Here is an 18,297-nt window from a genome sequence, read left to right on the forward strand (position 1 = left end):
AATACAAACAGTCAGTTAGAGACCATAATATAAATCAATTTTTATAATATAACTGTAAATACTGAACAACAATATTTGCCATTAACATCTTTTCAGTAGTAAACATTAAAACCTTGCATATTTACAAAAAGAGTCCTCAAGTTAATAAACAGTGCTATGCCATAACAAACACCATCACTATGACGCATTAAGATGTCAACCCATGTTTCTAATCGGAGATAACAGTCATTGACAATGCAAGTCTTCGAGGAATGGCCTGTGACGATCTCTCAGGCGTCCTGAAGATCGTTCTCCTCTGGTGTCAAGGTGCCGGTCACCTGTGTGAGCAGGTTGCGGATTTCCTCCTCATCATTAAAGGGGTTTTCCTTGTACTCCTCCTTCAGCCACTCTCTGAACTGAACAAATATGAACAATTATAATCCAGCGCTTCATTCGGACAAGCACAGAATGTTTAGTGGGCATTGACTCTGATTCTTATTAATACAACCAATGCCAGCTGTATTCAGAATTTGGTAATCTGGATCATGCATTTACATGACACAAATGAACCCTACGAAGCTACTGTATCATATTTGATATGCAAATGTTTAAAGCCTGTAAACTATTAACATGATGAAATCTTTGGTAAAACCCCTGTTGCACAAAATCAACATGCCTTCTTTAATGTGATTGATTTTAGCAAGTAAAAGTCTTCATTTACTCGACCAAAACGCATCTTAATACCAGGTGTAAACGGAGACTTAGTATAACTGTACAGACATCCATGTTCGACTCTTGTTGCTGTGAAGACTTTTTATAAAGTAAACATAAGAATAACTTTCACAGACTGTGATGACGCGTTTTAACGGTAATCAATATTGTAAATCCTGCAAAGTTTATTTTTAATAAATGTATGTACATATATAACGCTATACATTGTATTATATTACCTTTGCACCAAATTACAAAAAAAACTAGTTAACGCTGCTGTGAGAATGTTTCTAATTACTTCTTTCTCTCTTCTGACTGCTGTTATCAATCGCTCTCTATTTTGTTCCTCTTTTTGAAAGTTGTGAAAACACTATATTGTGGAGTTTTTCTTTTGCTGTTTGTGCAAATGGAAACAAAAAATATATCTAATGAAGTCTCTCATTCACCACTATAAAAGTTAACCCAACTATGACGACTTCCGAGACCCGGAAATGTGACAAGGGTCTATTGTAGTAATATTTCAAGATGAACACTGACTGGACTGAAGCAACTAGGTTTAGTTGATTATCCATGTTATTTTTTAGAAAAATTATGTTCAGATGTTGAGTGTCAAATATGATCATCAGGCTTATGAGGATTTTTAGGTTTATTTGTTCATCTCTCAATCATTATTGTATTGCATTGCATTAAAACTACAGAGCTTTCATCATAAAACTAAGCATTTAAATATCATCTTACTATAAGATTATTATTGAGAAATATAGAGTGACGACTGATATTTACATGCATTTTATTTAAGTAGTCTGGTATACTGGGTTATCTTGCTTCATGTTTTACACAGTTAATAATTTACACGGGGTTAGCAATTAATATTTATAAGATAACATCTCACCTGGGTTAATGTCCTTACTGGACGAATGGCGCATGCGATATGTTTACATAAAAGCTCTAGTACTGCACATCCTCATATTATATATTGCTGTACCATCAAGTTTATCCTAAATGACCTTTCGGACTATAAAAGGTAAGAATGAAACGGTCTCTTATTTACACCAAATGTTGAGTCTTCTGTCAACATTTTACATTTTCCCCCTCAGACACTGAAACTACTGTTTATACAGCGTGCAGTGTTTCAGTGTTTCCATGATTCTGTCCCACTTTATATTAGGTGTCTTTAACTACTATGTACTTACATTTAAAGGGTTAGTTCACCCAAAAATGAAAATTATTTCATTAATTACTCTCCCTCATGTTATTGCACACCTGCAAGACCTTCGTTCATCTTCAACACAAATTAAGATATTTCTGATGAAATCCGAGAGGCATATCTTGTCCATAGACAGCAATTTAACCACCACTTTCAAGGTCCAGAAAGGTACTAAAGACATTGTTAAAATAGTGGACGTGACTGCAGTGGTTCAACCTTAATTTTATGAAGTGACGAGAATAATTTTTGTGTGCAAAAGCAAAACAAAAAGAACAAATTTATTTATCAAAGTCTTCTCTTGTGTGTTATTCTCCTATGCTGTTTACATTCAGTTCTCCCAGGTTCTGCTTCAGAACGCCAGCTCAGTATTGGCGAGGTCGACTATTTTTTTTTTTTTTTTGGTTCATCTTAGGTCTGACAGAAAGTAACAATAACATAAATACAGTAATATAGTATAAATATTATAGGTACATATACACATATAACAAACAACCATACATTAATTTAGATTAAGAAAAAAATAATAATAAAACACCAGGCAAGTATAAATAATAATCAATGAATAATAATAATAATAATAATAATAATAATAATAATAAAATGAAAAAATTATGAAAAAAATAAAAAAATAAAAATAGGATTTAGTTGTCTCCTTAAAATATTCCATAAAGGGCTACAGACTTTCAGAAAAATATTTGGCTTTTGTTTAATTGCGCACCGAATCTTTTCCATTTTGAGAGCATGTCAAAAGGTCAAAAACCCATTGTGATAAGGAGGGGGAATTGCTGTCTTCCAGTTCATAAGAATAAGTCACCTAGCCAACAAAGGCTACACTGTCAGCCTGTAATGTGTTTAAATTAACAGATTCTGGCAAAATACCAAACAATACTGTTAAAGGGTTGGGGTCTATTGGAAAAGAAAAAAATAACAGAAAAGCACCTGAAAACTTTCCCCCAAAATCAGACAGTTTGTTTCGGACAAGACCAAAAAGAATGCTATAACTGGGCTGGTTCAGTTGTGCAACGAAGGCAGGTTGGGTTGAGATCAGGGAATATTTTGTTTAATTTAGTTCTAGACCAATGGACTCTGTGTGACTCTCAGTATTTATAGATGATGAGTGTATTCGCCTCTTCCCAGAGTGCCTTCAGTGCACGCATTGAGGGGGACAGTTTTGTGTTAATTATAGATAAGATTTTAGAAATAACCCCTTTCAAAGATGTATGAAGGTATAATACATCAAGTATATTTTTAATTGGCAAAAAGGGAAAGTTAGAAAACTGCTTACGAATAAAGTTCCATATCTTAAAGTATCTAAATAAATGGGAGCTGGGTAGGTCGAATTTTTCTCTAAATTGTGTAAAGGATGCAAAATTGTTATCTATGTATAGTTGACCAACTGTAGCTAGGCCATGTTCCCTCCAAATGTTAAAAGCCCCATACATCAAAGAGGGTGGAAATAATATACTGCAAAAAACAGGCGCTACAGTCCAAGGCTCTTTAAGGCCCAATGCTAAACAGAATTGACACCAAATCCTTAATGAATGTTTAACAACTTTTTATTATTATTATTAAAGTAATATATTTAAATGGAATTGGTACGCATTGTAAGGATGTTAAAGATGCTGGAGTACTTCCATCAGTACCTACTGAGACTTCTTTAATTGCAAATCCTGCTACACCCAATATAACAGATTCCTAATGTTTGCTGCCCAATAATAGGTTTGAAAATTTGGCAGAGCCAGGCCACACAAACACTTTGGTTTCATAAGATGACTTTGATTAATTCGTTTTGACTTATTCCATATGAAAGAAGAAATATTCTGCTGCAAAACTGTAAAAAAAAAAAAAAAGATTTTGGATTAAATATAGGAGGGCACTGGAAATTATATAAAAATTTAGGAAGAATATTCATTTTGATAACATTCACCCTTCCTATCAAAGATAGAGGGAGACATTTCCAGGACACGAAGAGAGACTTAACATGATTATGGAGAGGACTAAAGCTGGCTTTGAACAGGTCAGAGTATTTATGGATCACCTGAATCCCAGGTATTTAAAACGATTTCTGACAACCTTGAATTGAAAATCTGAATAAGAAATCTGAAGGGAAGATGAGTTCAGTGGGAACAATTCACTTTTACAGAAATTTAGTTTGTATCCTGAGAAACTACTACAGTTTTTCCTCAAAAATTGAGGAATTGAAATAAGAGGATTAGATAAAAAAGAAGAAGGTCATCTGCATATTAAGAAACCATGCAATTGCAAATATGGCTAATATAGGCAAATATAAGGCTATGGCTAATATAGGCAAATACCAGGCTATGGCAAATAACAATGGGGAAAGGTGACAGCCCTGTCTTGTGCCCCGCTGCAGTTTGAAATACTCTGAAAAGACATTATAAGTATGTATAGAAGCTTTAGGGCCCACATATAAAATTTTAATACAAGAGATAAATGTAGGGACAAATCCAAATTTTCCTAAGACCTGAGAAAGTTCCATTCAACACTGTCAAACACCTTTTCAGCGTTGCGTGACAGTACCACCTCTTGTTTGAATGTGAAGAAAATAATATATTAAAATTGTGCCTAATATTATAAAAAGAATGCCTATCCCGAGTAAAGCCAGTTTGATCAGGCAAAATTATTTGACCCACAGAATTTTCAAGACGGGTAGATAAAAATTTGGCTAAAATCTTATAATCAAAATTTAACAAAGAGATAGGAGGATATGAACCACATTCTAGTGGATTCTTGTCTTTCTTTAAAAGCAGCAAAAAGTCGCTTGATAGAGACTTGCAGGCAAATAATCATTCTGAAGACTTTCTGAGAAAACCAAAAGTAAAATTGGGCTTAACAAATTGACAGATTTCATAGATGCTACAGATTCCTTAATTTCCTCAGTTTGAATGTCTTTATCTAAAGAATAGTGGGAAATTCAATTCCAATAAGAAAAGTGTTCATTGCGAAAGCATCTGGTGGGGATTTTGAGGAGTATAAATTGGGGAATCACACGAGATGCTTCAGCCTCATGAATCTGCTGGGCAAGGAACTTCCCTGTCCTATCACTTTGTTCATAAACCCTATGTTGAGCACGAAGAATAAATTTTTCAGCCTCATCGTTTGATAATATATCATATTCTGCCTGTAAGAACTGACACTCTTCAAAAAGTTCAGGGGAAGGATCCGAGGCATACTGGCTATCAATAAGCGCTATGGCGTTAGATATTTCCTTAAGATGTCTTTTCTTCTCTTGATTTTTAGGGGAAGAATAAGAAAATATTAGACCACATAAATAAAATTTTTAGGTTTTCCCAAATAGTAGAGTATGACATGCCTGCTGTAGTATTGACTTCAATAAAACTTGATATGTTGGAAGAGACAAATTCAATAAAATCCTTGTTGGATAGGAGACTTAGACACCACTGACAGTATTTAGGTGGCTGATGTGGAATTTGAAGCTCTAATATAATTGGTACATGATCAGAAATTACAATACTTAGGTAAGAACAGTCCTGTAAGTATGGAAGAAATGTATTGTCCAAAAAGAAATAATCAACGTGAGAATACATCAGCTGAACATGAGAAAATATGAATACTTCCTTTCAGAGGGATGCAAGTGACAGAATGCATAATATATACCATACTTTTGCATAAATGTGTGGATAACTGAGGCACAAGATTTATCGTTTTGGAAGATTTATCAAGAATGGGAGACATAATGCAATTAAAGTCCCCAAGACAGAATACAAGACAGAAAAGAATAAATAAAAGTAGGATCATCATAATTGGGAGCATAAACATTTGCAAGAGTCAAGGGGGTCGAGAAAAGTATGGATGATACAATAATGTATCTTCCTTTATGATCTACAATAGTTTCAGAGGCTACAAATGGGACAGATTTATGCACTAAAATTGCACAGCCTCTAGATTTAGAATGAAATATTGAATAGAGAACCTGTCCTACCCGATCCCCTTTTAATCTAAAGTGGTCAGCAGAACAAAGATGCATTTCACAACCACCCTATAATTATAAAAATCCACCCACTTCTTTTTATTTAATTCCAAATAAATCATAAGCAGTGTGTGGAACAAGCCGTTTGCAGATGTCCACAACTGCTATAACAGACTCTGTCATATTAGCATAGACCCCACTCTGAGCGAGTTGTACACAGTCCTCCATTTTCTCTTCAGGCTGGAGCAGCTGTAGCAACAAGAATGACTCGTAAGTGATTGAGGTGTTTTGTTGTTGGATGTAAGAGTGAACATAACAGTTACATAACAGTAACATGTACTCCTGACATCAGAGCCGCTGAAGACGCAGTGGATTCGTTGTTTTTTTTTTTGTTGTTTTTTAAGGGTATGCACCCCCATATACCCTAAATGAACCTTAAATGTACACCCTAAATGTGTTTATGCCTGTGTGAATCATTTTACACTACTGCTTTGTGAATAAATGTCAATACAAAGGGACAATACAAAACACAGATTTAGCAAAAATGTTGTTACTCAAGGATGGATCACTACCAACTGCTCGTGATCCAGCTTGCAGTCTTTTATATATATATTTAATTGTTTTTTATTTTATTTATTTTTTTTACTGTTAATTGTAACAAGAGTTTCTGTGTAATTCGCTATGTATGTTGACGATAATGCAAAGGAAAGAGAGTTTATGGATAATATTTCAATGCACACTTCTTGCACTGTGTTTTATCAAGCTCTTACAGTGATTTTCTGGTGTGAAAACAGACGCTTCATTTTTTTGTGTGAAGTACGTAAAACTCAATAAAGAAAGGTTTGGCCATGATTCGGACGGGGTCCAGTACAACAGGCTTGTACTAATAATGGATAATTGTAGCATTATTGTTGCACCATCAGTTATGCTAGTTTCATCTTTGGCTGACTATGTAGATCCGTTAGAGCTCGCCGAATCAGTCTTTTTCTGTCACGGAGCCTTCAATATTGATGTGCGAAGTTCAGAAATATCCCGCAAAACAATTTAAGTGTTGTAACTTGTGTAAAAAATAAATATAACTGTTTTGCAAAGCTCCCGACCTTGCAATTTCACATGGCAGACGCTAAACTGGAAGTTCCACGTCGACTACTTTAACAATGTTTCAAGCATCCTTCTGGTCCTCAAAAGTGGTAGTTAAATTGCTGTCTATGGAGGAGTCAGACAGCTCTCGGATTTCATCAAAAATATTCTGAAGATGAACGAAAGTGAGGGCGAGTAATTAATGACAGAATTTTCTAACCTTTTAAATAGGTTTACCAGGGCTTGACATTAACACTTGATTTTTTGAGGGGGCAAGTGAAAGAGAGTTTTAATCAGTAGCCTGATTAAAACATCAATAACAAAAATAGTTAGAAAATCACCAAAACGCAAGCATGATTCTATTACATTTAGTGTAACTGGTGATTGATAATGGATAATAATATATAATGTATAATGTGCTGACAGTAATAAGGTTGCGCTGTTGAGACTCACGCCTCTCGTGGAGAAATTGAAACAAATGAGTGCAGCACACACAAAGAAAACACTGTTAAAATTTGAAATGTGGAAGTTTTTGTGCTGTTTTCCACGTTATTGAAATCACGATTGAAAATATGACACTACTTTTATACAACAGTTCAATAAACAAGTAGTTAATAAAGTCACTTTTTTAGATGCAATATAGACTGTTTTTGCTCTATTTCAGCAGCGAAAATAGTTCCAAATAAAGATCACAGCAGAAAGATTTTATTGTCATCAGATGTAGCTTTGCACAGTCAGAATCTAGAATGTTTTTGATCAGCATTTTAGTGTTCATAGCAGAGTGTGTACAAATGTGCACCCCTCGAAAGCCTGAACCCCCCCCACATAACAAATCCCAATTTAACCCCTGTCTATATTTACACTGTTGACCCTTCCCATACACCTTAACTCATGCTTAAACCTAACTAATACCACCAAACATGTATCCTAAACTTACCCATATCCACCTCAATAGCACCACAAGAGTTTTACAATACAACATGAACACAATAAGTACATTGTACTTAATTTTTGATGAAGTACCTAGTAGTTAAAGTACCTAATATAAAGTGTGACCTAACATTCCAACACTGCATCGCTTCGCGGGGTTAAGCGCAGTGTGAATAGCCCTTTAAAGTGCATGTAAACATGGTCATTGACATAATTTGAGGCCAGTGGTAAAGTTGTCAGGTTTGTAAAGATACTGCCACAGAAAAAAAAATCACAACAACAACAAACCCTTTTGAAACATTAATTCATGAGGTTCAAATTGGCTTAATTTGAACTGACATCTTCATCAATATCATGTAATTGCATTTGGGTGCTAACTGCTGACAATGTAATTTCAGTCATCAAATGTGAAGGAATCACCTGCTGTAGTTCAGTGCTCTCAAACACCTGCAGCTGGGTCTGGAAGCCTGCATTGGGTGAAGCACAAGGTCTCGCCACCTTCACCGCAGCCAGAGCCTCCTGCCATCCCAGAGTAGTCACAGTCATAATGTACGCCACCACCAGTGTCACACTGCGTGACACGCCAGCAAGACTGGATTACATGAAATCAAAATTCAGCCACTCACTAAGATTCTTTTCCTAAATAAGACATCCTTGAGGACGTAGCTACCGAAATGAAACGTAGCTTAAATTTTCACAAAAGCTTGGTTGATGCTAACATAAGGGCAATGTGACATAATAATTACTGGTGTTTGTTTAGGTTAGACATGAGAATGAGCCCCAAACATTAAGCATTCAACTTCGTCTTGCAACTTTGTCATTGCAAGAGGACAAACGTTCACATTTCGAATCCTACAGACCCCACTATGTTTTCCAGAAGAAAGCACTCTACCCATATGCTGTATTATATTGTCATATCAAACAGAGGCTTATGTTTACTGTACTGTTGTTTTTGGGAAGTTCAAAAATAGCCCCCCTGACACCTACTTATCAGCTGTTCACATTGTCACACAGGGCTCGGTTAGTGCTGATATCTTGGTGGTGTGCACATTTTGCTTCCTCATAAGGTAAGATCTTATATCTTGGTGCATGCAACCAGGGCTTGACATTAACTTTTTTTTTTGCTCACCAGCCAGTGGTTTTAGGTAGTGGTTTTTCATAGTTTAAGCCACTCAGCATTTTCACTGGCCACAATTTTGACATCAATACCATGGGGGAAAACTGCTATATAGATATTTTTAATATTATCTCATAAATTGGCAGCAGGTATATTAGGCTGCTGTCACTTTAAGACCTGATGCACAAATCCATTATACTGTTACAGTAGGGTACTCTGAGGCATCTTTATGTGCACGCACTTTGGGTGTGAGACCAAAATCTGTAGAAATTAGTAAAGTTATGCGCAATATGCACAATCCCATGCCTAAATTCAAGCCCTGTAACATCAACAATATTCATCCAGAGCAAATGAAATGAGTGAGTGAAGGGAGGTGGGTTTGTGTGTCAACTGTCAGCTGTCGGAGAGATGAGACAGCGAGAAACTGCAACTGGTAGCATATATCTATTCTGAGGAAAATTAATATTGTAACATTTCAGATATTTCAGTATTGATATGTACTGAAAAAAAATCTGTATTTTTGACAACACTACATTGCACTTAGTTTATTATTTCAGATACCTTTTTAAAAGACTTCAATTGAAAAATGTATAGCTATATTACATGCCAAAGTGGCTAGTAGGAGTGACTACGTTACACACCACTGCTAAAATCCACCTACATTTGGCGGGTTGGCGGATGTCAAGCCCTGTGTGCAACCATATGGATCTACTAACATCAGTTAGTTTACAGTGTAGATTTCAATAGCTGGAGGACATAAAAATCCCTCACTTACCAGTGAACTAGACAGCCCTCCCCTTTCAGTCGGGACTCGTGCATGAACATAATGCTCTTCTTAAAATGCTGAATGCTGTGGAGGGGAAAGAGACCAATTTACCACATGTAGGTCTATACAGAAGTGACACAAATGTGAAGGATTTTGCAGTGAAATATAGCCTATTTTAATGCAGTGATGTCACTTTTGGACACTGAAGACACATTTAATGCACACTTAATTTCATGGGTTTGTTTCGACATTTTGTTATCTAATGCAATGAGGCAGTAATTGTGGCTTAAAGGATAGTTCACCAAAAGATATTTTGAAGAACTGTTTTGTTTTTTTAAACAATGAAAGTTAACAGGGTCCAAAACAACTTTTGCTAGATGGAAAAAAAGAAAAAGAAAAAACACTGATGCATTTTTTTAAATTATCTTCTTGTGTGCTCCACAGAAGAAGAAAAAAACAGGTTTGGAATGACATGAGGGTGTGTAAATGATGACAGAATATTAATTTTTGGGTGAACTATCCCTTTAATTGTCAGAAAAAAAAGAAAAAAATTGGCAATAAAATGTAAAAATGTATTTTTCAATACATCTTCATGTCATAGAGGTTTGCGTTTAGACTATGAGCATAGTATGATGCTGACAGGACTGTTCCTCCAGTGGCGGGAAGGTCATAACCGTAACAGTAAACAGAGAATTACGAGACATCCTGTATACATGATGTTTTCCAGATGCAGATTGCTCACTGCGGCCGGCCGGTCTACAATACATCTTTTTTTAACAACTTCAATATTTACAGCCTTCACAGTTCCTGCCATAAGTTTATGTAGGCTTGATACTGATACTCGAACAAGTATGTATTGAAATGCTCAAAACATTTCAGTGAGGTGTTTAGGCTGAGTCAGTATTGTGTGTGAAACAACGTTAAAACACTGGCTTAAATATAAAATTTGTTCCGGCATAAATATTTTAAATATTAAAATAAATATTTTTATAGAGTAACCGCTCCACATTGTGCCTAACAACGGCACTTAGCTGTTCTAAATTCACTGTAAACCACAGCTTCACTAAGCTTATTGCTTTATCTTATACTCTTATCTGCACACTTCTAATACCAAGTAAAAAAAAAAAAAAAAAAAACATATTTAACATAGGCAGGTTTGTCATCAAAAATGTTTATGATTACTACAGTACATGTACATCTGACAGACATACAAAAAAAAACTCTGCTGTGGACAAAGGCCTTTGAATGATCAGGGCAACTTTCTGAATGCTTTTGTGCTCTTGTGAACTCTTAGTAGTTTTGTAAATAAAAGCCTAAATTAAATCTGTTCATCATATCAAGCAATCATGTCTCTTCAGGAGACTTGGATTAAACAGCTCAATTCATATTGATTACCTTTACAATGTCTTTTTGTACTTATAAAGATTACTGGTGTTTAATGCATGAAAATTTAGGCATGAAAATTGTATTGTATGGGCAAAAAACGGTAAGAGAATATTAAAAAAATTTCCATTTGTGTTTGAAGAAGTATGGAACGAGTAACTGATGACAGAATTTTTATTTTTTGATGAACCTTTCAACCATTGTGCTCTCCTTGTTCTTGGTCCCACACAGTTTGACCAATGAAATTCCATTACTTTTTTAAAAAAAGACACTGGTTTCCATTTATATGTAGGGTACCAACCATTTGATTTGATATATTTAAATGATACTGTTTTTAATGCACCCAATGAGCCCAATGGAGAAACTGATGGATTTTGCTCTAAACAAGCACTTGCAAAGATAATTCAGAGCAGAGCAAAACAACAAAATTAGATTCAAGATATTTTCACGACTTCAATAATAAAGTTAAATAATAATAAAGTTCAATAATAAAATTCCAGGTTTTCCATGATCTGGACATTCCAGGGTGGTCAAGTCTTCATGACATGCACTACTATGAGGGGTTTAGAGGACATGTTGTGTGCCTTCTTCCTAAAACCTTATGTGTGTTTAAGAATGCATACATACACTGAATATATTGTTCAAAGAAATAAAACCTTTAAGCATTGCCTTTCTATTTGAATACCCTACCAGCAACAAAATACAGACATGTTTTGCTTGAACCTGTCCAGATAGTGGCTGTCAAGAAATCCAAAAATCTGACTGTGGTTTCTTTTAAACATGCAAAGAAAAAACAACACGGTAAGGTAGAGTAGCGTTTCCTCCAGAACATCCATCCTTTTGACAGGACCAGGATGAGAAAGGGTTGGGTTTGTCCAGTTTGGTTAAAGAGGGTCAGTTTCACATTACGCATGGCCGGGTTTCGCAGTCTCATAAGGGTGACAAGAGGGTTGATGGTAAAGGGGGGATAAAAATAAAGGCGTAGTGAGACCAAGGCATCACTGCAGAACCCAGCTCATAACTTCCTTCCTGCACCAAGAGGGCCACAAGAGGAAGTGTGCGTATGTGCGGGTCTCTGTGTGTGTGTGCGTGTGTAAATGCATGTGCACTCAAGGATGTAACTAGTTTGATATGACATGTAAAACCAACATCACAGATTTAGTGTAATGAAGACTGAGGAAAAGATGAAAGTGAACAGCATGTGTAAATGCAGAACTTAAACAGTTTGCTTATGAAAAAAATTTACATTTTCAGGTTGCCACAGTTACTCGCGCTGCCCACTGGCGGCCGACTAGCTATTAGCAAAGATGCCAATCAGAAATGCATAAAGCCTACTCACAGGTTTTGTGTGGGTGCATCTGCTGCTGGGATACAAAGATAAGTCATCTCCTAAAGAAATGGAGGAAAGACATGAGAAGTGCTTCAGTATGTCTCAAAATTACATGTGATAGAGCAAAATGTAAGTATGAAAGACAGAGAGTAAACCTTTTCATGTTACAAACAGACTTTTTTGTTGCACATGCCCACAATGTGTTCATTTTCAATAATAAATTCAAAACATAGCACTCTAATAGTCAATATTTTATTGTTTTACCCCAAGTCGTTTTACTGGCCTCAGACTGACAGCTATCCAGTTTGCAACTTCATGCAAGAATACTGTACAATGTACAAAATTTCAACTCATTATTATTATTATTATTATTATTATTATTTTGCATGGGCTTTTTGAGTTTTACTTACACCTAAAACTTTTATTAAGTCAAATACACTGGACAAATCAATTCGACAAATGCAGTAAATTAGGTTTAGTTTACTAAAATCAAAAAATATTTTTTACAGTGTACAATGCTTTCGGCACAAGTAAATGGGTGCAGATTAAAGGTCTCATTTTCCTGTAAGAGATGCCACTCACTTAGGAAGTGTATCTGCAGAATTTAAGACTTTTTAGGACCTGAACAAATAAAATAAATACCGTATGTCCCTACAGAACAGTGTTGCACTATACTGGTACCAGAAAGGTATTGCGATATAAAAAAAAAATTATTATTAGATAATAACTACAAATTTTTATTAGATACGTTTTTTTTTTTTTTTTATAAGAGCCGTATTTCTTAATGTCGATGTGTGACATCAGGCGCCAGGACGTGTGTACAGAGCTCTGCTTCCACTCCCTGCAGAGAATAAAAAAATATATACGAGCAGTACATGACAAAGAAAGAAACAAAGAAACATTTTTTTTATTTTAAAATGAGCTAAGCGCTACTTGCGTTGCTGGGCTCAGACCTGAAGCGCGTGCACAGAAAGCCACCTTTCCGACGGGATGATCACGACTTCAGTTCTCTTTTGCGGATTATTGGGCTTGAATTGTCAAAAATATGTCAAAATGCATGTCCTGGAGAGTATTCATGTAAACACAATCAGGTATTTCTTCAGTGAACTTAAACAGCATAGAAAGAAATCAGATGTGTTCCAATATATTGAATCCGTGCAGTTCTTAATGTCATGAACTACATTGTTTTAATGTTTTATGTTTCATGGTGTGCACTTATAATGTCAGAATAATTTTTACATTAAAAATGGTCATAATTTAGAAATAAAAGGCATTTTTTTTTGAATGCTCTGTTTAAAGTGTCTGCTGTCAGACTTCAGTGTAAACTCCCACTGCTGTGATTGGCTGACATCTTTGCATATGAAATAGCTAAGTATTACTCTCTATGTGGAACTCTCTTGAAAACTTTTAGCTACTATTACAGCTCTCAAGGTTAACTAATTGTAAAATGTGTTGATTATAGCATTATATTTAGATCTATAGCATTATACTGTGGCATGAAAGGTTACATTGATGAACATTGTAGCCGATGTTGAGCACATGAATGCAGCGATCTCATCGTTGCAACTCGATTTCTGCATTCTCACGAATGCTTTCATCATAACTAACAGTGCAAACATGATGTAAATAAGAGATTTGTTGATTTTAACAGGAGTTTTGGCACGAGTCCAGAACTCAGTCATTGATAAACTTACACTGTTTTACAGCTCCAGCGACTGTAAAGGGAGCATTCTTTGAACGCTTTCTATATGTAATTTAAGCACAGTTTAAATAACAGATTATTTTCATCATACAGAAATAATGTGAAGTTGACCGTTTAGTCACTGATTTGAATTACTAACACATAGACAAAGAACATTAGACTGCACATGAATCATTAATATCAGAAATCACTAGATCAGGCATTAGAATTAACACAGTTACTCACATGTTGTCTTATTACTGTCACGTCCATATCGTAAAAGTCTGTTTGCAAACTGAGCAAATAATCTTCAGAGAAATGTACCACATACAAATAAATAATGCTCAACTTAGACATTCACATCTTGCCATCCCCAAAGCCATTTTTATCGCTTGCTAGCTCTAGTAACCCAGTGTTAGCGTCTCTGTGTTACCTATCAAATGGTAATCGTGATTCGGTGGGCGGGGCTAAACAGGCAGTGATGTAGAAGCAGGCACTGATCATCTTCTGTGGAGGCGGTGTTTAGCCACACTATTACGTAATAAAGTGGCACATTCCACGACCTATCGTTCTGACAGATTGGCTTCAATATAAGCTGTTGTTAGACTAACAAGAAAATTTTGAGTTCTGAAACTTACAGGATGTTTTATAGTACAATGTGTCAAAAGATCCAGGTAATTTTGATTTCTCAGTTCATGACCACTTCAAAGGGTTAGTTCACCGAAAATTAAAATTATCCCATAATTTACTCACCCTCAAGTCATTTCTGGGTGAACTAACCCTTTAAAGGTACAGCAGCCTAATAAACCTGCTGCTGTCTGTGTGACGAATGAATGTTAATCAAAAAAAAAAAAAAAAAAAGTCTGATTGAGTGAATGCTATCCACTGTTTTTTTTTCTCCATTTGATTATTTAATTTCTTACTTGAATGCTGTTAAATAGACCTACTGCAGCCGACCTGAAAAATGTAAAGCACTGTTTATTTTATTTGCATCTTTCTTATATAGTGTGTCATATTGTCTGTAATTTGCATCTTTGCTTATTTTTATTAACAAAGATAAAATGAATTTAATAATAATATTGTGATTATAAATTTAAAATATTAACTTATCATGAAAAAAGATTTTGGTCATATCACCCACCCCTATCCCATCCTGTTCAGAACTGTGAAAGATTAATTGTGATTACTGCAAAGATCTCTGTAAGGACATTCACACTGAGGCATGTAATTATTAATTTATTAAAATAAATGAGAGGGAATGTTTAATTTATAAAACAATGAATTTTAAGTTCTGTCATATTATTTGATTACTTTTACTATTTTAGTTTTTTTTTTTTTTTTTTTTTTTTTACCACGGTATCGATTCAGTATTAGTATCGAGGCTTTTAGTCAGGTATCATATCGAAGTCATAATTTTGGTATCCTGACAACATTACTGCAGAATAAACCCATTTAATCTCAAAATAAATCTTGCATCTCAAGACAGGTTGCAACACACATTCAGCTGCTAAATAGGGAAGCAAGCTGCAAGTGTAAAATAATGAGAATGAAATATGCTGATACGTGTCATCATTCTGCTGACATGACACCATGATTTTATGTGTGCATTAGTATATAGAAGCTTATAAATATTTTGAAGACATGAAATAATGAGTCCAACTACCTGTAAAATGGGAGCGGCTGTATCATGGATGGAGAGGATGTGTGTGATGTTGTTTCTCGCTAATTGCTCCCTGTCTCTGGCATCTGTGAAAATAAATAAACATTTATTATCTTCGCTAGACATGCACCTTATTAAAAATGGTGTTGTCCATTCTTACCTTTGAAATTACCCAAGTACAGGTCTGACAGAACCTGGGATGACACAAGCAGGTTTGTTCAGTCACAACCAAACCAAAATAATACAAAACTACATATTATAGCACTCCAAAAATAGACAACTAATGTGTTTAAAGTCACCATGAAATCAAAATGGACAATTCTTGCTTTTTTATTCAGAATATTGCAGTATTTATTATCCGTGCACAGTATTATTTTTTTTTAATTCATGCGTCTTGTAATCTTTATTCAAAATAACCTCCCCTCCATCTTGCAGCTCTTCTCTGATGATTTGTTTACTGATGGGAGGGCGGGGCAACCTGTCAGTCACATGAAATCGACCAATAGCAAACCACAACCATGCAGTCAATTCCCCATGGATAAAATCAAGCCCTGCTCTACATTATTTTTTATTGTTCCAGAAGCCATTTAACTTGGCTACGTCACAATGGGGGGAAAAAAAGACTTCCATTTCATGTTGATTTTAAAGTCACCACAAAATTGAAAACATTAACGTGCCCGATCCCCTCACTACAACATCTCTGATGACAACCTGTCACTCACATGAAACCATGGAAACAAGGTAACATATTCTACTATCTTATCCCAATGGATAAAATCAAGTCCTGCCCCCTTTTTTTCTCATTCACTCAGGTATTTTGTCACAGCAGGGAAGAAAACACTGTCACAATTTTCAACTATTCTGATTCTGATTTTGCTGATAAATTTGACCAGAAATAAATCTGATTGCTTTTCAGATTTTACAATTTGAGAAAATCACATGCATTAACTATTTAAAATGATATCTTGTTTTGATGAATAGTATTCTTCATAGAAGCTGTGCATGATTTTATCCAAACTCTCAAATAAAATGTGTCATAAACAACCAATGACCAATTGACCCTTCACCAGGAGTTTGATTGAGAGATGGTCCTCACTGCAAAACATGAGATCCGGGGATGATGTTGGATCCAGGTCCAACTCCTCCCACTTTACATATGAGAAGCATCTTGATGGAGCCTGTTGTGGACATCCGACCCGGCCCACATTCAAGTGTGACATCAGAAGACAGGCCAATGCCGCCCTGCAGCCGATTCTTAAGATTTTATTGGTCATATGAATTACAGTATTGATTGCTTACACCAAACACTGATCCCTTAACATACCCATCTCCACCCCCTGGATCTCGTGTACTGCAGTGAGGAGCTACTGAGATTATGGTCAGTTGCCATAGCATTGCTATGTGGTTGCTAAGGTGTTCTTGAGTAGTTGTTAGCAGCACACTGCTATGTGGTTGCTATGGTCCTCTGGGGTGTGTTTCCCAAAAGCATCGTTGGCTAACTCTATTGGTAACGACAGAACTTGCCATAGTTGTTTTTGGGAAACGCACCCCTGGATGGTTGTCAGCACGTTTCTATACAGTTGCTAAGGTGTTCCAAGTGGTCATTGGCAGATTGTTGCGTGGTTGCTGTGATGTTGGTGGTGGTTTATATGTGGTTGCTTACTAGCCCAAATAAAAACAACTTCAAGTAACTTCTGTGTGATTTTTTTTTTCATCCGTTTACTCGTAATCAAAACTAACCGCACATCTCCTCAACAAAACACATTAGTTTGAGGAATCATTCATGTGGCACAACCTGCACAAAGTTTCATACGCAGTGGTTTGTTCAAATGACTAGCCCAAAGTATGAGCAACAGTGACACTTTTCTTAGCCAACGCCACTAATAAACACAAACACTTGGAAGGCAGCGTAGTGTTTATGTTGGAGGAGCATCGATTCGTGTCACATCGATAATCCCTCTCAAACCTACAGACCTAAAGCACTGCAGAAGGAGAAGAGGGAAGCATATCCATCTACCTTATTTATTCCGTTTCCCATGCCACGGTGTATGCAGTGGCTAGTATTTCAGTGGTCCGCTTGAACGAGGCTTGTATCAACAGTTAATCGCTATAAGAGCTCACATTCAACTTGTCGTGTATCTACACACTGTCTTGAGTTCCTGGACGAGCCTCTCTTAAAGGCACAGTACGCATAAAACAGACAAGAAGTACTTCATGCACTCAAATTACTTTACTCGCAGTGCTTCAAGTAGTCAGGACTGTTTTAAAGTGAAATAGCTGTATTTCAGATTTCAATCAATAAATAGTCAATTTAAAAACACATAGACTAGTTGTCTTTTAAATTTGGTTTAAAGGTTTGTGTCATCAATGTGATCCTTCTCTGCAAAATGGGTAAATTATGAAATAAATTATCTATCTATCTATCTATCTATCTATCTATCTATCTATCTATCTATCTATCTATCTATCTATCTATCTATCTATCTATCTATCTATCTATC

General features: G+C 35.7%; 1 protein-coding gene across 1 annotated transcript; it reads right to left on the minus strand.

Annotated features, from left to right (window-relative positions):
• Positions 1-15: 15 nt before the first annotated feature.
• Positions 16-17,976, minus strand: dusp22b (dual specificity phosphatase 22b). The gene is made up of 7 exons (XM_048163292.1): positions 17,814-17,976; positions 15,957-15,990; positions 15,800-15,882; positions 12,465-12,514; positions 9,752-9,826; positions 8,280-8,451; positions 16-395 (listed from the first exon to the last, which is right to left on the minus strand). Exons 1-7 carry the CDS (start codon positions 17,832-17,834, stop codon positions 270-272), a joined length of 561 nt encoding a protein of 186 aa, XP_048019249.1. The 5' UTR covers positions 17,835-17,976; the 3' UTR covers positions 16-269.
• Between the last annotated feature and the right edge of the window lie 321 nt (positions 17,977-18,297).

This window comes from Megalobrama amblycephala, linkage group LG17 (assembly GCF_018812025.1).
Source record: "Megalobrama amblycephala isolate DHTTF-2021 linkage group LG17, ASM1881202v1, whole genome shotgun sequence".
NCBI classification, from domain to species: Eukaryota; Metazoa; Chordata; class Actinopteri; order Cypriniformes; family Xenocyprididae; genus Megalobrama; species Megalobrama amblycephala.

Coding starts and splice junctions, on each gene's coding strand:
- dusp22b (XM_048163292.1), bottom strand. CDS start 17,834: ATGGGAAACGGAATAAATAAG. Junction 15,991..17,813: donor TGGGAAACGGAATAAATAAG/GTAGATGGATAT, acceptor GTGTCATCCCAG/GTTCTGTCAGACCTGTACTT. Junction 15,883..15,956: donor GTACTTGGGTAATTTCAAAG/GTAAGAATGGAC, acceptor TTATTTTCACAG/ATGCCAGAGACAGGGAGCAA.